The sequence below is a fragment of the Budorcas taxicolor genome, chromosome 3, assembly GCF_023091745.1.
Source record: "Budorcas taxicolor isolate Tak-1 chromosome 3, Takin1.1, whole genome shotgun sequence".
Classification (NCBI taxonomy): domain Eukaryota; kingdom Metazoa; phylum Chordata; class Mammalia; order Artiodactyla; family Bovidae; genus Budorcas; species Budorcas taxicolor.
Genome location: NC_068912.1, coordinates 75182009 through 75202521, shown reverse-complemented (window position 1 = coordinate 75202521; position 20513 = coordinate 75182009). Strand labels below are relative to the sequence as shown.

The 20513-nt window shown below is 36.8% G+C and overlaps 1 protein-coding gene across 1 annotated transcript in view; it reads left to right on the top strand.

Moving 5' to 3' along the window:
• Positions 1–20513, top strand: part of LRRC7 (leucine rich repeat containing 7) — a 492466-nt gene that overhangs the window by 346017 nt on the left and 125936 nt on the right. The window contains exons 9-10 of the mRNA XM_052637059.1: positions 518–662; positions 7161–7233. Of these exons, the coding sequence (XP_052493019.1) occupies positions 518–662; positions 7161–7233 (218 nt within the window). The remainder of the gene's footprint in view (positions 1–517; positions 663–7160; positions 7234–20513) is intronic.

Here is a 20513-nt window from a genome sequence, read left to right as displayed (position 1 = left end):
TAAAATCTTACAATAGGTGATCTCTTGTGACTGGCATCTTTCACTGCATTTGTTTCAAGGTTCATCCATTTTGTAGCATGCATTGGTACTTTATTGCTTTTTATTGCCAAATAATGTTCCAGCTTATAGATATATCACATTTTGTTTATCTTTTCATCAGTTTATGGACATTTGGGTTGTTTCCACGTTTTGAATGTTGTAAATAACACTGCTTTGAATATTTGTGTTTCTGTGTGGACAAATGTTTCATTCTTAAGCATGTACCTAGGGATTGATAGGTCATATGGAAATTCTGTTTAACATTTTGAGGAATGGCCAAACTGTTTTCCAAAGTGGCTGCATAATTTTACATTCCTACTAGAAATGTATGAGGGTTACAGTTTCTCCACATTCTCACCAATACTTATTATTGTTGCATTTGCTTTTGAAATGAATTTTACAGTGTTGTGGTTTTTACAACTTTAAAATATTTCCTGAAAGTTTCTCACTAACCCTGAGTTTGCTCAATGTCATCAAGTCTATAGGGAAGTTAAAGATGTTGGTATACCTGGATATGTCAAAAAACAGAATAGAAACTGTTGACATGGATATTTCTGGATGTGAAGCCCTGGAGGACCTCTTACTATCATCCAATATGTTGCAACAGTTGCCTGACTCTATAGGTGAGAACATAATATTTTGTTATCAATGTTTATATCAAATATACTGTTTTCATTTTTAGCAGTATAGTTTGTTTGCAGATATAGGGAATATACTGTTAGCCTGATATTAATAAGTTAGCATAATCATTATCCAATATGAAAAATTATTTCACCAATATTTTAGAATGAAATAGTAACTCTAGCTGTCAAAATACTCTCCTATTAAAATGATCTTACTAAACTGACATACTTTAAATAATTGTAGATCTGCTAAGTTTCAAAGTGTTATTAAAAGGAGTATTCATCTTAGATTTAAGTACTTGAATGACTATGTGTGTCTTCTTTTGTCACTATAGAATCACCAGTAGCATGGGCTTCCTTGGTGGCTCAGATGGTAAAGAATCTGCCTGCAATGCAGGAGAGCCTGGTTTGATCCCTGGGTTGGCAAGAGCCCCTGGTGAAGGGAATGGCTACCCACTCCAGTATTCTTGCCTAGAGAATCCCATGGCCAGAGGAGGCTGGCAGGATACAGTCCATAGGGTCCTAAAGAGTCAGATATGACTGAGCAAATAACACTTTCCATCCACAGTGTTGCTTTAATTTTATTGTAACCTTGCTCTATTTTAAGAAAAACATGACAAATATATAAATATAAAGATATGTTCAAAGTTCTATCATTTAAAAATGACATCTCATCTTTTGCATGCTGTCAAGAGTCATAAGAGCAGAAATTTGTCTGTTAATAAATATTAACCACTCAATCCTTTTTTTGTCATAAATTTTATCTGAGTAGCAATGAAAGAGTCTAAATAATAAGTAAACTTTTATATCTTACTCTTATTATTTATGAGGGGACACAGATAGGAGAGGAATCATCAAACTACTTATTTTTGGAATATAGTTTTAACACTCCTTGAATTAGATTATCATATGTTCTGGAACATATTAATGCTTCTGAAAATTGAATCACAAGCCAAAATTTTCTCCAATTTTTGTTGCTTCCATTTTCACTATTCTTTTAGGTTAATAGAGAATACTACTTTTAACAGAATGAATTAGTTTTTCTTTCTTTGTAGATTTAATGATTTTTTTATGTAGTTATATATTTTTGTAACAGTGTTCTTTCAGCTTACTGCTCTGTAAGACTTATCTTAAGCTTAATTAAACACTTCCACATTTCCAGGCTCTTTCTGTGAAAATTCTGACCCCATAAGTATGTAATAAGCCCTGTGTTCTGCATTCTTATTAATTATCTTAGATGAAACTTATGATCAGATAAGCTTAGAAAGTACTATTTTATGTTGTAGAAAGTAAGGAAATGTAATGGTGTAAAAGAGCATCCTCTGATGAAGATGCTAGAGATGATCATCTGGTCAAGATAGCCATCTGGTCAAAATACATTTCTTACTCTCCTTACTCAAAAACCACTCCATATCTTCAAAAGCATAATGAGAATTAAAAAGCTATTTATATTAGAAGAACATAATTTTCTTCATTACTTTCTTCTCCATACAAAGAATTATGGATAGTATATGGTGAGTACTCCCTTAAGTATTGAGTCAATAACATAATTTAGCTCTGCTTAAAGGGAATGAGCATATACCTGGAACTGAGATATAATGGAAACACGGTAATGCCTACAGACATGATGGCATCCAGACCATAAATTCTCATCCTGAGTAGTTTAAAAAAAAAAAAAAAACCTTAAGCATAACAGGAGAATACGAATTTACAGGGATTGAGGAAGGGAAAGCTTTTCTGCTAAGAGAGACTGAAGAACCTAGAGCTAGGGTGAAAGGAGAGAACAGATACAGATTCAATACTGAAAATTACAGCACATTACCAGCTGCTTTGGACTGAATTTGCAATATCCGGGTTGAATGAGAGCACTAAGTTGCTAATTTAAGACTTGTTTCTAAACCCCAGAAACTTGAGTGTCAGGTGGAAGTAACCAGTGTCAGACATGGAGGAGTGAACATAGGTAAGAAAATATTCACTGACACAAATGGGCATGAAAACAAATACTTTAAAGGAAAACTAATGTTAAAACAACTCAAACAATAGAAATTTTACCCCCAAGGGAAACCAGAGTTATCAAGCAAGTTAAAAAATTACTTTAAGTGTGTGTAGATTCTCAAATAAATAAAAGGAAGAACAATATTTATAAAAACAATAACTTACAAAACAGGAATGATGACTAACAGGTGGTTATGAAAAAAAAAAAAAGAACCAATTAGAAATTCTGGAAATGAAAAGGTCACATAGTGAAATAAAAGATGATGTAACTATTTCTTTAAAATATCCTCTGTTAAGAAAGTGGACTAGGGAGTTAGCCTTCCGGTCTGGGGAAATAGCCTGTACAGATGATAGAAAATACCAGATTAGATGCTTGGCTGGCATTAAGCAGACCAGCACAGGCAAGTTGTATTATGTATTTAATATCTTCCTTTAGAATCTGTGCATGCGTGTGTGCTAAGTCGCTTCAGTCATGTCCGACTCTTTGCGACCCCATGGACTGTAGCCCACCAGGTTGCTCTGTCCATGGGATACTCCAGGCAAGAATAATGGAGTGGATTACCATGCCTTCTTCCAGGGGATCTTCCCAATCCAGGGATCAAACCCACATCTCTCTGTCTCCTGCTTTGGCAAATGGGTTCTTTACCACTAGCTCCACCTGGAAAGCTGAGCGATCCTCAAATTAAGAAGGTAACTTTGTCAGTAGCTTCCTGCTGGAAGTATCTTTGGACCCTATTGACCTTTTAGGGAAAATTACATTTATTCATCTGCAGAGTTGCCAGAGTACCTGATTGTATATGTAGAAAGGCTGGCTTTCCTTGAAAACTTTCCTTCTTGGTCAAGAGAAATACCTGGGAACTCTGTTCAAAGGTCCTAAAATAATTTATTGATTCTGATTGGATGGTAAATTACACCTTATCTTCTCTATTTGAACCTGAGTTGTCTATTGGACTACCAACATTTAAATGAATAAAAGACAAGAACTGTCATAGTATTATTAATAATAAAAGGAAATAGGAAAGAAAAATCTTCAGTTCCTTTACACCTATTTTAGCTGTGAGGTAGTTGAATGGAGTTATGTATTCAACAAACAACCCTGTATGCTGAGTCTCTTTCAGTGTGCTAGTTCCAGGGAAAATGAAGAGGACTTTATGTTTTCTAGGTAGAGCTTTAATAATCAGCTTCTTTGGACAGCAGAGAAACTCAATAAAGGAGAATATATATATATACAAGTACATATACATATATATATATATATTTACTTTCCAAAATAATTTATCTTACTCACTTAGTGGTTAAAGACACAAGTTTTGCAGTCAAGCTGCTTGAATTCAGAGTCCAGCTTTTCTACCTTATTAGCTGTGTGACCTTATGCAAGCTACTTAATCTCTCTGTGCCTCAGTTTTATCATCTTTTAAATGGGAAAGTAATAGTACCTGCATCAGGGAATTATTTTGAGAAATAATGAATTAATATATGTAAAATTGCTTAGAACAGAACTTAGTATACAGTAAATGTTCAATCAATGTTAGGTACTATGATAATATAATAATTATTATAATCTTAGATTTGATGAGTACATAGCAACTTGGCTTTCAAAAATTCTAAATATAGTGTAAATGTCATATAAATATTAGCTATTTGATAACAAATTATATTAATGTTTATTATACTGCTGCTTATTGTATATTTATATGAAAGTATCCAGAATCATAGTAAAAAAACTTCCTTTTCCTTTGTCTTCAGTATATCTGAATTGGGAATACAAGATAAAGAGGTGGAGAATTGAGGTAGAAATAGTATAAAATACCTTTGGTTCCTGAGGGTAGAAGACAGTCCAAACAGATATATCAATAGCAAGACAGTAAAGGAATTATCTGTCAGAGGAAGTCATGAGTAACAGAGCTGAGGTTGATGGCCTATTTCTATTCCAAGAACAACCAGACTACTACAGAAGTTCTGGAATCTGTCCAGAGAGCACACCCTTGTATGGAATGTGTGAATGACAAAGTAGCCATACCACAAATGAATGATGATTCCGTTAGCTCACATATGTGGAACAAAGGAGGGAGCCCGAACTTGCTTTAGCATTTGAAGTTGTAGAAAGAAAATGAAGTCGCTCAGTCATGTCTGACTCTTTGCAACCCCATGAACTGTAGCCTACTAGGCTCCTCCATCCATGGGATTTTCCAGGCAAGAGTACTGGAGTGGGTTGCCAAAAGTTGTAGAAACTTCTGTCAAAGATCCATTATTTTGAAACATGTATACTATCATGTAAGAATCAAATCACCAGTCTATGTCCGATGCAGGATACAGCATGCTTGGGGCTGGTGCACGGGGATGACCCAGAGGGATGTTGTGGGGGGGAGGTGGGAGGTGGGGTTCATGTTTGGGATCGCATGTGCACCCGTGGTAGATTCGTGTCAGTGTATGGCAAAACCAATACAGTGTTGTGGAGTAGAATAAAGTAAAAATAAAAATTAAAAATAAATAAATAAATAAAAGATCCATTATTTTAAAAAAAATCTGTTGCATCTATCTTTTGACCTTAATTCCTATCCTGCCTCAAGATTTTCACACCACTACTTCAGATCTGGGGACTGTGATTCTCTTAAAGACTGTTTGGCAACCTGGCTTCAAGGTGTTTGCACAGCCTTCTGTAATCCAATGCAAAACTTCTCGTAACCCAGCCAAGTGACGTGGAAACCGTTAGCCCTCCTCTGGCTCCACCTGTGGGCAGGGACAGTAGTTTGATCACAACTACAGCTCATAAAGAATTTAGTTGTAATTCATGGTCCTGTGTTTTCTTTTCACAATTGATGAGCAAGCTCAAGAGTTCTTTTATATTTCCAAGGTTGATGGCTTTTTACATATACAGTAGAGAAGCTTAAAGTGATTCAGTCACCCTTTGAGCATAGATGAATAGGCAGTGGGTGTTCAAATTTCAGAGATAAATTACCCCAGTGAGAACTGTCCTCTTTCCCAGGTGACTGTTTTCAGCTGTGTATCATAAGGGCACAAGCTGATGTATTAATCTCCAAATATTTTAGGTATTTTCTCACAGCAGTCTGATAGTGATGACATTTCTCTTCACTAGAGATTCTGCGTGCTTTGATAGACTATGTAATTGAGCATACTGAAACTTCAAATGCAACAACAGCTTTATTTCTGACTTCTTGTCAGTTACTTTTTGCCTTTAAGCTATGCTGAAAATACTTGAGGTTGGTAGGTATGAGCTGTAACAGCACTTCTCAGAGCATGTTTGTGAAACACCACTGTGTAAGATACTCTGCATACACACAGAAGTTCCACAATAACTTTAGAGTCACCCTGCTACATTAGTATATTAAAAGTTCCTTAACATTTTTCATTAAAGAAATATGGTTGATTTTGTTTAATTTAGCATTTCCCAAATCCCATGGACGGAGGAGCCTGGTAGGCTGCAGTCCATGGGGTCGCTAAGAGTTGGATATGACTGAATGACTTCACTTTCACTTTTCACTTTAATGCACTGGAGAAGGAAATGGCAACCCACTCCAGTGTTCTTGCCTGGAGAATCCCAGGGATGGGGGAGCCTGGTTGGCTGCGATCTATGGGGTCGCGCAGAGTCAGACACGACTGAAGCGACTTAGCAGCAGCAGCAGCAGAAACACATTTGACCAAGGAACCTGCTGTATCTGTCAGAACAAGTTTTCTGCAAAACATATGTAGAGCCAAAATCAGCCACTGTTAATGCTTTGTCTTGGATTTTGGCTATTTAGGCCATATTGATACTCTGGGTTCTGTTATGGCTGGGTAAAGGAAGCTGTTCTTCTATTACTCTGCAGTATTTGCTCATTAATACCCTGAGAATAGGAGTAGATAAAGCAGGAAGTTTATGAAGGGCATAAATTAGAGAAATATGAATAGTTAGAATGTCAATTATTAGCCAGTTCTGCTTGATATATTAAAAACTGAGGGTTTTGTGTTTACTACTGATCCCAGTCAAGGATTTATGGTAAGTGAAAGAGTATGAAGTTATATGTTGTTATTTTCCAAGTCCATAATTATAACCACTACACTGCAGTACTTCAGTACCCATTCAGGTTTAATTCAGATTTGTTTTCAAGTTGTATCACAACAGGAATGTTAGTTATTAGTGCTTATGAGTTAATTAAATATTGAATCACAGCTGGCTTGAAAAATTTCATCTCGTCCGTTTGCTGTATAATAGATAAGGAAAATGTGGTAGTAGTACCACCAATTCAGGTTTCTTTGGAACCCTATTTTTCTTTATTGTCTCCATCATTGTACTTGAACTCCCACTGATGTAAGCGAAGTTTTTGCAACTGGAAGGTCAGAACTAGACATGCGAATATGTTTGTAGGTTGATAAAAGCAGAGTGCAGCCATTTAGCATGACAAACATTCATCACAATTATATTGCGATGTATATTGTACTTTATATATTGTAGTTTCTGTCAGTAATCTGTTCTTCTGTACTAATACATCTTCTCTGTTTTAGGGTTGTTGAAAAAACTAACTACTCTAAAAGTAGATGACAATCAACTTACGATGCTACCCAATACAATCGGAAAGTAAGTGCCAAAGTTTCACACCAGTTTGCTTCTCTAAAGCCAGAGACAAAAGAATATATTGAGTTTTCTACTTTAACACATTTTCCACTGGAGATCTCAACAATTTTGTTCATATTTAAACTCGTTTTAGACCACATTTTATTTACTTATATATTTGTGTATATCAGTTTAGTTTTATATGTGAACATTACATTGACACCCAACTATATAACATGATAAGAAATACTTGACCATTGCCCTTTCACAAGCAAAGTGATTACCCAGACCATCAATTATATCATTGCCTGTAATTTTCCAGATACTACTAATTTGGATGCTTTTGACTGAGTAGCAGCTCTAACTTCACTTGAATGTCTTACAAAATCAAATCAATTTTTATAAGATCTGCATTATGTATACGTTACCATTACACTGTTAGTAGAACTTGATATTTATAGAAACTTTATGTATTTTTAGATTTAAGTAAATAAACATGTTTATAAACATGTTTTAGCTTGCATAAAAAGCTTCAAGGTAAAAGATCGTTGTTCCCTTTTAAGAAAAAAATATATTCCATTTATCTGAAAGTGTTTCAATTGTAATTTTATGTTGTCATTAATGTTTGATTTACAGTTCTTGAAGAAATGTATGTATGCTATTATCAATGTTTCATTGGAATTATTTTGTTTACAACTTGTGTAAAGTGAGAAATCCATAAGCTGTCTTCATTCTAAAATTATGTAAGGCCATTTTATAGGAATCTTGTCCCACATTTCATGTGAAGAATTATATAAATCCACATTTTAATAGATTTGGGTATACTTGGGGTGGGGAGAAAGCTTTTTTAAAAAAACAGTTTTATTAGACATGATTGAGGTACAATAAACTGCATATATTTAAAGTCTACAATTCGATGTTTTGATATTTATATAAAGCCGTGAATGGAAGTGTTAGGGAAATGGACTATAAAAAGGAGAATAAAAAAAGCAGTAGGAAACATATGAGAAATCTCTACCTTCTGCTCAGTTTTGCTGTGAACCTTAAATGGCTATAAATTAAAGCCTATTTTTTAAAAAAGGAAGAATGACTGACAAACTGTGGTTAGTCAGACTTGGGTATTTGGCAGACATTTTCTCAAAAATGAACAAAGTGAGCTTTGTTACTTCAAGGACAACAACTGACAGTATTTGTTGCCAACAGTGAAATTTGAGCTATCAAGCAAAAGTTGGAATTTTGAAAAATGTGTATCTTCCACTGTAAGTTTGACGGCTTCCATACATTTAAAGGCTTTTCTGATATCACTGGTGTGATAATGAATGTGATTTATTGAGGTTGTCTGTGAAATGCATCAACATTTGGAAAATCTGTTTATTTCTATAAAGCAACATTTTCCATGACCAATGCATGAGCTACAAAGTCACACATGAGAAATAGACTCATTCAAAGTGCAAAAGGATTAGTTGATGTTAATGTGTTGCTATGAAGAGTAAGAAAAGTTCACTGATGTATTTTAGATTCCATATTGCAATTACTGTATCCCCTAAAAAACCACCACTTGTTGAGTTTTGGTATAGTATCAAAGAATAGTCACAATTATTCAAAGAGACTGTGAAAATACTCCTCCTTCCCTTTTCCAACTACATATCTGTGTGAGATTGGAATATATATATATATATATATAAAACTTAAACAGAATAATATACAACAGCATATTGAATTGTAAGCAGATATGGGAATCCAATTACCTGCTATTAATCTAAACATTGGAGAGATTTGAAAAAATAAAGCAACATCACTCTTCTCACTAAATGTTTTTGTTTTGGAAATATAGATACTTTTATAAAAATATGTCACCTCCAGTAACATGTCATGGATTTATTATTGTTATTTAAGACTGAATAATAAATATTTTTAAATGCATTTTTTAATTTATAATATGATAGATACCAATAGATATAAACCATATAAACAAAAGTACTTTAGGGTTACCAATGATTGTTAAGAGTAAAATGGTCCTAAATTGAAAAATTTTTAAGATTTCAGTTCTACAGTACATTTTTTGGTTGGTAAAATTATGACAGCCATTTCCTCACTTACATTCTAACTTCAATGGAGCACTTGGGCAAAACGTAAGCCAAATCTAAACTTTTATAGTACACCTTCGTGAAGTAAAAATAATAATGATACATTGGCATTGCTTTCTCTAGGGAATTCAGAACTGACAGATCAGAGGTTTAGCTCAAGGTTAGAGATAAATTCTATTAGAATACTATTTAATGTCACCCCAGGTCACATGCAGAAAGTATTTTGTAAATGGTGGAAGTTATTTTTGTTCAGTCACTCAGTTGTGTCTGCCTCCTGCAACCTATGGACTGCATCACACCAGTCTTCCCTGTCCTTCACTATCTCTGGGAGTTTGCTCAACCTCATGTCCATTGAGGCAGTGATGCCATCCAATCAGCTCATCTTCTGTCATCCCCTTCTCCTCCTGCCTTCAATCTTTCCCAGCATCAGGGTCTTTTCTAATGAGTCAGCCTCAGGTGGCCATCACCCTTTTGCATCAGGTGGCCAAAGGGTTAGAGTTTCAGTTTCAGAGTTTCAGTCTTATTTTATTATGAGACATTCTATCTAGAACTCTGCTCACCAACATGTTAAGATCAGCTGCAGTGAGCAAAAATATTCTCATTCTGCATATAGAATGTTTCATAGATTAAACTTATCTTTGGTAATTTTTAATAGTCCAACTAGTAAAAATTGCTGAAAGAATTCGGCTGTTTTTCACAGCTGAAATAGATTCCATGACTTTTGTGCCAAATGACTTGTAAAATTGGTTATTTTTGTTGTCAAATCTTAAGTTGTGCCTAGGAGTTCCAGCCATTCTAAGAACTGAATGTGCAATGACAATAGTAATAAACAACTTTTTGTTTGTGTTCACATTGTGCCAGATACCATGTTTGGTGCTTTACATGTATTCTTATTTAAAAACCCCATCAATACTATTCAATGTGTATTGTTTTCTCCCCATTAACAGATGCAGAAACAAAGGCTGAGAGAAGTTATCAGATCTCAAAGTTAAACTGTTAATTGACCTATGATGCTTCTTAATATATGAGATAGTTGAGTCACATATTTTGCAATATTTAATCATTGAAGAGCTCCAGTGCTCTAAGGGCAAAGGATCTTCCATAGAAAGAGTAACTGCACTAAGCCTTCTCTCTGTTAGCTTTGTAGTTTTAGAGAAAAACAATGAAAGCTCAAAAACTTGAATGGATATTTTAAAAAGTCATTCCATCATAGCGTATGGTCAAAGAGAAAGACCGGAATCATAAAATTTAATAACTATGCAAAGCTAGATAAATCACTTCTTTCCTGTGGGCCCATGACTGCTGAGGGATGATGCAAGGAGCACTGGCTTTAGAATCCAACAGCATGGGTGTGATCCCTCGCTACGCCACTTAACTATGTGAACTTGGACAAGTTATTTAAATTCTCAGTGGCTTAGTTTCTTCATTTGTAGTTTCCACCTATGTCTAAAATTCTAATTGTTTGATCTAGATGTTTAGTTTATATAACATTAATACCCTAGATGGTAAATTCCGGTAGTCCACTTACTAGACTGCTATGACAAGAAAATAAGCATTCTATGTACCTGAATGCTAAAAACTGTGCTTCCCTGTATTCTCTAATCATAGAAAGATACACAAGGAACTGGAAATGTACGTGACTTTGGGAGGAGAACTTGGGGGCTGGGCAATAGAGTAAACAGGAGATTTCCTTTTATTGAATCCGCAGTGTACTTCTTAAGATGTAAAGTTATTCTAGTCAAAAACTTAGAGAGCACACACACACACACACACACACACACACACACTTCATTTGATAAAACCTAAATTCCTTCACACTAGTATTCAATTCTTTCCATAGTCTCGTGTAGACTGGTGATTCTCAATATGTGGTCCTCTGACCAACATCATCAACTCCAACTGGCAACTTGTTAGAAGTGAAAATTCTCAGAGACAATCTCAGATCTATTGAATCAGAAACTCTGAATATCAGACCAGCAATCTGTGTTAACAAGATGTTCCAGGGTTTCTGATGCATGCTAAAGTTTAAGAACCAACGTTTGGATTCAGCTTCTTAAACAGCTATCAGATAACTGTCTTCTCAAACCCTATTCCATTGTGATGCTGGTTTAAAACAAAGCTCCCTTAAACAAGCTTGCATAATGGTTGGCTGCTTTGGCTCTGGAGCCAGACCTTTTGGGTCCAAAGTCTGGCTTTTCAATGTACTAGTGGGTTTATAGCCTTAGATTCCTCCTCAGTAAAACAGAAATCATAATAATGCCTACCTCATGAGAATGTTGTGAGAATTAAATGGGAAGTACTCACATGTTAAATAAATGCTTCTTAAAAATAAAATCTAATAAGGTAAAGAGCTATTGACAAATCAAATTGGGGGTATTTGGGCTCAAAAAATATGTTTACTTGTTTTGCTACTTAATTCTTTTCCTTCTGCCCACCTAGACCACTGCAGCTTCCTCTAAATTCAAAGCTCAGTATACCTACTAAATGAACCAGCATTTTCTAAATTTAATTCCTCAAAACAGTCATTACTTGAGATTTTAATAGGTATGACATAAAAATAAGCTTCATGGACAAATAAGTTTAGGGAACTCTTTACACAAGTTAGAGAACACTAATGTGATATTTTTCCATTTCTTATGTTGGTCTTTTATTTACCTTTTGTATTATCATTTAACTTCTCAATTATAATATCAAATTTATAATTTATAATTTTCAAATATAATATGCCTTCCCAACTAGAATATGCACTCCTTAATGGTTGATAACATGTCTTGAATATGTTTAATCCCTTCACAGGGTTCTCCTTTCATTAACTAATTGACCTTGGGCATGTCAAATCACATCTCAGAGCTGCAGTTTTCTCATCTGTAAAAGGGAAGTAATAATACATCTCAGATATTATTGTCAGACTTAATGTTAGATAGCCTTCAACAAATCATAATAGTAATCAACAATAATAAGCAAAAAGACATTTCTTTATTGATCCTTGCTTATGTTTATCTGTGTGAGGATTAGTAATATAACATGAGTGAAATATCTAGTTCTTAAAAAGAAAATGTTAAATACTTATGAACAAAATATAATAATGCATTGTCATTATATATATATTACATATGATGATGGAATAATGCATTATTCTGCTCAGACTGACATAACAAAATAACCATACATGAGTGGCTAAAACAGCGGACATTTAATACTCTAAGTTCTGAAAGCTGAGAAGTCCAAAATCAGTGTGCTAGCAAGGTGCATGCATGCTGAGTCGCTTCAGTCGTGTCCAACTATTTGCACCCCGGTGGACTGTAGCCTGCCAGGCTCCTCTGTCTATGAGATTCTCCAGGCAAGGATACTAGAGTGGGTTGTCGTGCCCTCCTCCAGGGTATCTTTCCAACCCAGGGATTGAACCCAAGTCTCTTATGTCTCCTGCATTGGCAGGCAAGTTCTTTACCACTAGCACCACCTTGGCATCCCCGTGCTAGCAGGGTAGCATACCTTGAATCATCCCTGATACTCCATGCAGCAGGCATTATAAATCAATTTTATAGATGAGAACACAGGGATTAAAAAGTAGATGAAGTGCACTCAACTATTAAGCGACTATGCAAGCCTGTCTCAACATTTTTCACATTTCCAACGTTACCTCTATTGAGTTAAAAGTGAACTAAGAAAGTAAAGCCCAAAGTCATTTACTTTTATGTTTATTACCACCTACAAAATAAAAGATTTAATGGCATCTGATGGTTTCTAATGGTCATACATGAAGTTAAAGTGAAATTATGCATTATCTATGTAATATAGTGACAATCCCTTTTCCTCATTAGCTCAGTAATTAAGGGTTAATAATAACTTCAAATGATACCCTGAGAAGGGCAACATTTTCTCATCCAAGACAAATTCATGGAGACCGAACTAGAGAACAAAGTAGTTTTAGATTTAGAGAATAGTTTTAGAAAACTAAGTCAGTATTGTTGTTTAACATCAAGCATTACTGCCTCCAATACTGTCACTAGTACTGACATGTGGTCTAAGGCAAAATTTTACCAACATAACTCTTGTAATATGTATACATGGATTTTAGCTGTCATTGACATATTTTGTGTGTGTGTTTCATGTTATCCTTGAAATATTAGCAAAGGACTTTAAAAATGTGTGGTCCCAGGACCAGAAACTTCTATATTACCCAGGAGCTTGTTACAAACACAGAATCTAGGCCCCATTCCAAATCATTACATCCGAGTCTGCATTTTAACAAGTTCGCCTGGGGATCCATATGCACACAAAAGATTGGGAAGTACTGCTTTGTATTTTGTTTGTTTGGGTTTTTTGGTGATGCTGTTTGTGGGATCTTGGTTCCCCAGTCAGGGGTTGAACCCATACCCTTGCAGTGAAAATATGAAGTCCTAACCACTGGACCACCAGGGAATTCCCTGGAAAGCACTTTTTTCAAGTATTCTACACTTCTTTATAGCTTGTTTTTACTTTCAATGTGCACTATTATAGACAATAGAAAAACTTCTTTAAAAAGATAGGTTTTTGTCTTTTTTATACACAAACGATAATGCAGTTTTGGTGTGCTACAGGATGATTTGATATTTGTATATACTGCATAATGGTTACCACATTAACTCTAGTTAACATTTGTCACCATACATAGTTACAATTCCCTGGTGGCTCAACAGTAAAGAATCTGCCTGCAGTGCAGGAGCCATAGGATGCACAGGTTCAATCCCTGGTCCGGAAGATCTCTCAGAGGAGAGGATGGGAACCCACTCCAGTATTCTTGCCTGGAGAATCCCATGGATAGGGGAGCCTGGCAGCTTACAGTCCATGGGGGCACAAAAGAGATATGACTTAGCAACTAACCAACGGCACATGACTTATTTATCTCATAACTCAAAGTTGGTTCCTTTTGATCACTTTCACCCATTTTTCCCACTTGCCTAACCCCACCTCTGCTGCTGCTGCTGCTGCTAAGTCACTTCAGTCGTGTCTGACTCTGTGTGACCCCATAGACGGCAGCCCACCAGGCTCCCCCATACCTGGGATTCTCCAGGCAAGACCACTGGAGTGGGTTGCCATTTCCTTCTCCAATGCATGAAAGTGAAAAGTGAAAGTGAAGTCGCTCAGTCATATCCAACTCTTAGCGACCCCATGGACTGCAGCCTACCAGGCTCCTCTGTCCATGGGATTTTCCAGGCAAGAGTACTGGAGTGGGTTGCCATTGCCTTCTCCTCTGGTAAACACCAATTTGCTCGTGTATCTATGAGCTTGGTTATTTTTTTCACTTTTTTGCTTATTTTTAAATTTCACATACAAGTGCAATCATACAATCTTTGTCTTTCTCTGTCAGACTCATTTCACTTATTTTGGTCTATCTTTTGGACACCAGTGATCATGTGAGTAATATGGTACAACTGTACTCAGGATCCTGTAATAAAATACTTTAGGTGATTTATAGCAGGACAACCATCAATAAAGTCAGTTGGAATGTTATATTTTGAGTTTTAATCCTTTGAATTTCAGAGATAATTGAAGGATGTGTGTTTTGCACCTAATAGTTTTCTTTGTAACACAAAGGTGTAAAATAATTTCAGGGTATAAATTATTAATTCAACATAGCCCATGATCCAGTAAAAATGTTACCTTTTTATTTCAGGAAGTGCTCACTTTACATTGTCTTGGGGACTATGAAACAACCATGCACTGAAACTGTACAAAATAATCTTTTTAATCAATGGGGAAAATTATGATAGTTTTCATGAAAGATCTTTCAGTTCAGTTCAGTCGCTTAGTCGTGTCCGACTCTTTGCGGCCCCGTGAATTGCAGCACGCCAGGCCTCCCTGTCCATCACCAACTCCCGAAGTTCACTCAAACTCATGTCCATCGAGTCAGTGATGCCATCCAGCCATCTCATCCTCTGTTGTCCCCTTCTCCTCCTGCCCCCAATCCCTCCCAGCATCAGAGTCTTTTCCAATGAGTCAACTCTTCGCATGAGGTGGCCAAAGTACTGGAGTTTCAGCTTTAGCATCATTCCTTCCAAAGAAATCCCAGGGCTGATCTCCTTCAGAATGGACTGGTTGGATCTCCTTGCAGTCCAAGGGACTCTCAAGAGTCTTCTCCAACACCACAGTTCAAAAGCATCAATTCTTCGGCGCTCAGCCTTCTTCACAGTCCAACTCTCACATCCATACATGACTACTGGAAAAACCATAGCATTCAAAACATCAAATACTGTTACTCTTGGTTATCAATGTATTGGAAAAATGGAAAAATAATAAAACCAACATGTATTTAATGTACCATCACTGTAAACATTAGGAGCATTAAGAATTAAAGTGATTTTTTGTGAAAAAACCTATCAAAATTACTTTGAACAGTACTTGCCTTGTTTTCATTGTGTGAGTCATAATTCAGAGTGGACATCTTTTCTAAGCATCAACGAAATGTCATCACCTTTTTAAGCTTGGAGCAGCTTCCAGACTTCTATCTTTTGTGTTTTCAATACCATGAAATATCTCTAGGAGTTTCTTTAATGTAAAGTTTATTGCCAGGGTCACTTCCTCTGGGACATCATCCTTTTCATTACAACCACTTTCCTCCTTGATGTCAACAAGTTTTGCTTCACTAAGCTCCTCTGGCAGCAGATCTGAAGGCTCTTGAATAATGGCAGGCAGCATTCCCATAGTCAGCTGTTTCTTCTATAATCCCATATATGTTCAGCTCAAATCCTACAGTGTTATTTGCACATTGTGCTGAAAGTTTCTGCTATACTGCATCCATATTACGTCCTGTTACTTCCTCCCATGATGCTTGCATATTTTCAGTTGAACGCTTTATGTCATATGTCTTCTAAAACTCTGCCAAAGAAACTGTCTGATCTCCAGTTGTAGCATCAAAACTTATTCCAAAATGTGTGTAAGATAATAGGCTTTCAAAATTGAAATAGCTACTTGGTCCACCAGTTGGATTAATGAAATTGTTCTCGGTGATGGAAAGCAAATTTTAACATTTTCATTTAAATCCCCAAGAAAAATAAGATGACCAAGAGCATTACCCAACAGGAGTAGTGCTTTAAATGTTAAATTTTGGTGCCAATAGTATCTCTTCACAACTGATTGACAAGAAGGCAACACAACTACAGGATTTACTGTCCATATGTGAACTGAACAGCAGATGCACAGAGGCTGATCAGTGACAGACTGAAAAGAGTAATGAGACTCATCCCTGATCATGATGCACGTCTGTTATTTACATTGTGATCTATGGGCTGAAGAGTTAGCAGCAAAGCTTTTACTTCATGTAGTTATTCACAGTTAATATAGACCTTCCCTAGTGTCTCAGACAGTAAAGAATCTGCCTTCAATGCAGAAGAACCAAGTTTAATCCCTGGTTCAGAAAGATCTCCTGGATAAGGGAATGGCTACCCACTCTAGTATTCTTGCCTAGAAAATTCCATGCCTGGAAGGCTATAGTCCATGGGCTACAGTCCATGAGCTAAACTCCATGGAGTCGCAAAGAGTCACACACAACTGAGCGACTAACACTTTCACAACTGATATCCCAAGGTAATTGGAATTTGAGCCATGTTGTTGGAAGACTAATGCTGTTTAACAAATCCTGAGCATTTAACAAATCCTGAGCATTACTTTGCTAGTGTGTGAGGTGAGTGCAATTGTGCAGTAGTTTGAACATTCTTTGGCATTGCCTTTCTTTGGAATTGGAATGAAAACTGAACTTTTCTAGTCCTGTGGCCACTGTTGAGTTTTCCAAATTTGCTGGCATATTGAGTGCAGCACTTCCACAGCATCATCTTTTAGGATTTGAAATAGCTCAACTGGAATTCCATCACCTCCACTAGCTTTGTTCGTAGTGACGCTTCCTAAGGCCTACTTGACTTCACATTCCAAGATGCTGGACTCTAGGTGAGTGATGACACCATAATGGTTATCTGGTTCATGAAGATCTCTTCTGTATAGTCCTTCTGTGTATTCTTGCCACCTCTTCTCAATATCTTCTGCTTCTGTTAGGTCCATACCATTGTTGTCCTTTATTGTGCTCATCTTTGCATGAAATGTTCCCTTGGTATTTCTGATTTTATCCAAGAGATCTCTAATCTTTCTCAATCTATTGTTTTCCTCTATTTCTTTGCATTGATCACTAAGGAAGGCTTTCTTATCTCTCCTTGCTACTCTCTGAAACTCTGTTCTCAGATGGGTATATCTTCCCTTTTCTCCTTTGCCTTTCACTTATCTTCTTTTCTCAGCTATTTGTAAGGCCTCCTCAGACAACCATTTTGCCTTTATGCATTTTTTTTTCTTGAGGATGTTCTTGATCACTGCCTCCTGTACAATGTCACACACCTGCATCTATTGTTCTTCAGGCACTCTGTTTATCAGATCTAATCCCTTGAATCTATTTGTCACTTTCACTGTATAATCATAAGGGATTTGATTTAGGTCATACCTGAATGGTCTAGTGATTTTCCCTACAAAATTTAAAGTAATACTCAAATTCTCCAAGCTGGCTTCAACAGTACATGAACCACCACCTTACCTGCCTCCGGAGATATCTGTATGCACATCAAGAAGCAACAGTCAGAACCGGACATGGAACAACAAAGTGATTCCAAATTGGAAAAAGAGTACCTCAAGGCTCTATATTGTCACCCTGCTTATTTAACTAGTATGCAGAATACATCATGTGAAATTCCAGGCTGGATGAAGTACAAGCTGAATTAACAAATGCTGGGAGAGATATCACTAACCTCAGATACACAGATGACACCACTCTTATGGCAGAAAGCAAAGAAGAACTAAAGAACCTCATGATGAAAGTGAAAGAGGAGAGTGAAAAAGTTGGCTTAAAGCTCAACATTCAGAAAACTAAGATCATGGCATCTGCTCCTATCACTTCATGGCAAATAGGTGGGGGAACAATGGAAACATTGAGAGACTTTATTTCAGGGGCTTCAAAATCACTATAGATTGTGACTGCAGCCATAAAATTAAAAGACACATGCTCCTTGGAAGAAAAGTTATGACCAACCTAGACAGCATATTAGAAAGCAGAGACATTACCTTGCTGACAAAGGTCTGTCTAGTCAAAGCTATGGCTTTTCCAGTAGTCATGTATGGATGTGAGATTTGGATTATAAAGAAAGTTGAGTGCCGAAGAATTGATGCTTTTGCCTTGTGGTGTTGGAGAAAACTCTTGAGAGTCCCTTCGCTTGCAAGGAAGTAAACCAATCCATTCTAAAGGAAATCAGTCCTATTCACTGGTAGGACTGATGCTGAAGCTGAAGCTCCTATACTTTGGCCACGTTATGCAAAGAACTGACTCATTAGAAAAGACTCAAAAGATTGAAGGAAGGAGGAGAAGGGGACAAAAGAGGATGTGATGGTTGAATGGCATCACTGACTCGATGGAAATGAGTTTGAGCAAGCTCCAAGATTTGGTGACAGACAGGGAAGCCTGGCCTGCTACCGTGTGGGGTCTCAGTCAGACAAGACTGAGTGACTGAACTGAACTGAACTCTAGAGCTATTATTCATTTACCAGTTGGCTCAGTGGTAAATAAACCAGCTGCCAATGCAGGAGACACAGGAGGACCATGTTTGATCCCTGTATCAGGTTGGGAAGACCCCTTGGAGGAAATGGCAATCCATTCCAGTATTCTTGCCTGGAGAACCCCATGAATAGAGGAGCCTGGTGGCTACAGTCCATGGGGTCGCACAGAGTTGGACATGACTGAACATGCATTGGACAGGACTGAGCATGCACACCAGAGCTATTATTCACAGCTCAATGCTGTGCTTCCCCACTTCTGGGTTCTAACCAGTTGAAGCTGTTAAAAACCATGAATCATGAGTTACCCTGATCAGGGTCAGGCTGGACTTGACTGAATTAGATTCTTCCCTTCCCATGGATAATATAGGGCTTGATTTACCCAATTGTACACAGACTTGTGAACTTATTCTACCTTCTCCATAATGCAAATTTTTCATTTTTAAAGAGCATGATCATCATGACACCCTGTTGCCACCCCCTTTTGGCACCGACTTACCCCCCCACCCCGCCCCAGAGCACTACTAAGTGAATTTCTTCTGAGTATAAGCAGGGAATGTTCCCTTGCCTGGCAATAAATAAAATCAGCTTTGATTTTTGAGCTCTGACCCTTGTTTTAATTTTGATATCCAAGATCCTACATCTAATAAGTGACAGAGCTGGAACACAAATCCATTCTAACTTAAAACTCAAATGCTTAATTTCTGTGTCTACTCATTAACTAAATGATGGGAATAAATTACCTTCAAGCCAGCTAGTTCCAAGATAAAGAAAAAGGAAGAGGATTCTACAGGCTTATTCTGACTACTTCTAATTCATTCTTCCCTTTACAGTGGTGAGACCATTACCTTTGAGGGTTCCTTCCTGTTACAGCAAAGCAATGATATGAATGGTAGTAACAGTGTAATAATATTGCAATCAAAGGAAACTTAAATATGCTAGCGCTTACTCTGTGCCAGGCCCTCTTTCTTTCCCAACTGTCTCAAACTAAGCAATGAAATGTCTTGTTCCCTTGTGATAGCTTGAATGTGTATTCATGGGATTCCTTTGTGTAGATTTGGGGTAAAGTGGGCTAAGTTTGGAGTGGTGGGGATCTTGCAAATTGGAGAACTGTGCTTGTTTGAAGGCAGCTGCCGTTATACTGGTTTCTTTACTTGTCATGGGAGAATAAAGGTCCAGTACTGGCAGATCATCCTTATTTTTCAAAAGACACCAAAAGTCTGGATCATTATATAGAGTTTACCACTTTTTAAAATACTTTGTGAAGTAACCAATACACATATGGAGGCTGAAATGTACCCTGTCTGTAGCATCTGTTACTGAAAGGCACAGGAGGAGAGGCAAGAAGATACAGTGGAGTCACACTGTCTGCATTTAGGTACTAGCTTTCATACTTTTGTGTGGCCTTGGGCTAGTGGCTTAGCCTCTTTATGCCTCTATTTCCTTATATATAAGAGAGGTTTAAAACAATAGACATTTGATAGAGTTTCTTTAAGGAAAATAGTTACTTCTATCTCTAAAATGCTTAGTAAAATATTTTGCACCCAATCAGTGGTTTCATTGTTAATATTTTGCCCCCCTTTATCTTCTCTTTCGTGTATCTGCCATCTGTACCTTTTACCTGCCCATGTACTTATATGCATTCATTCTAAG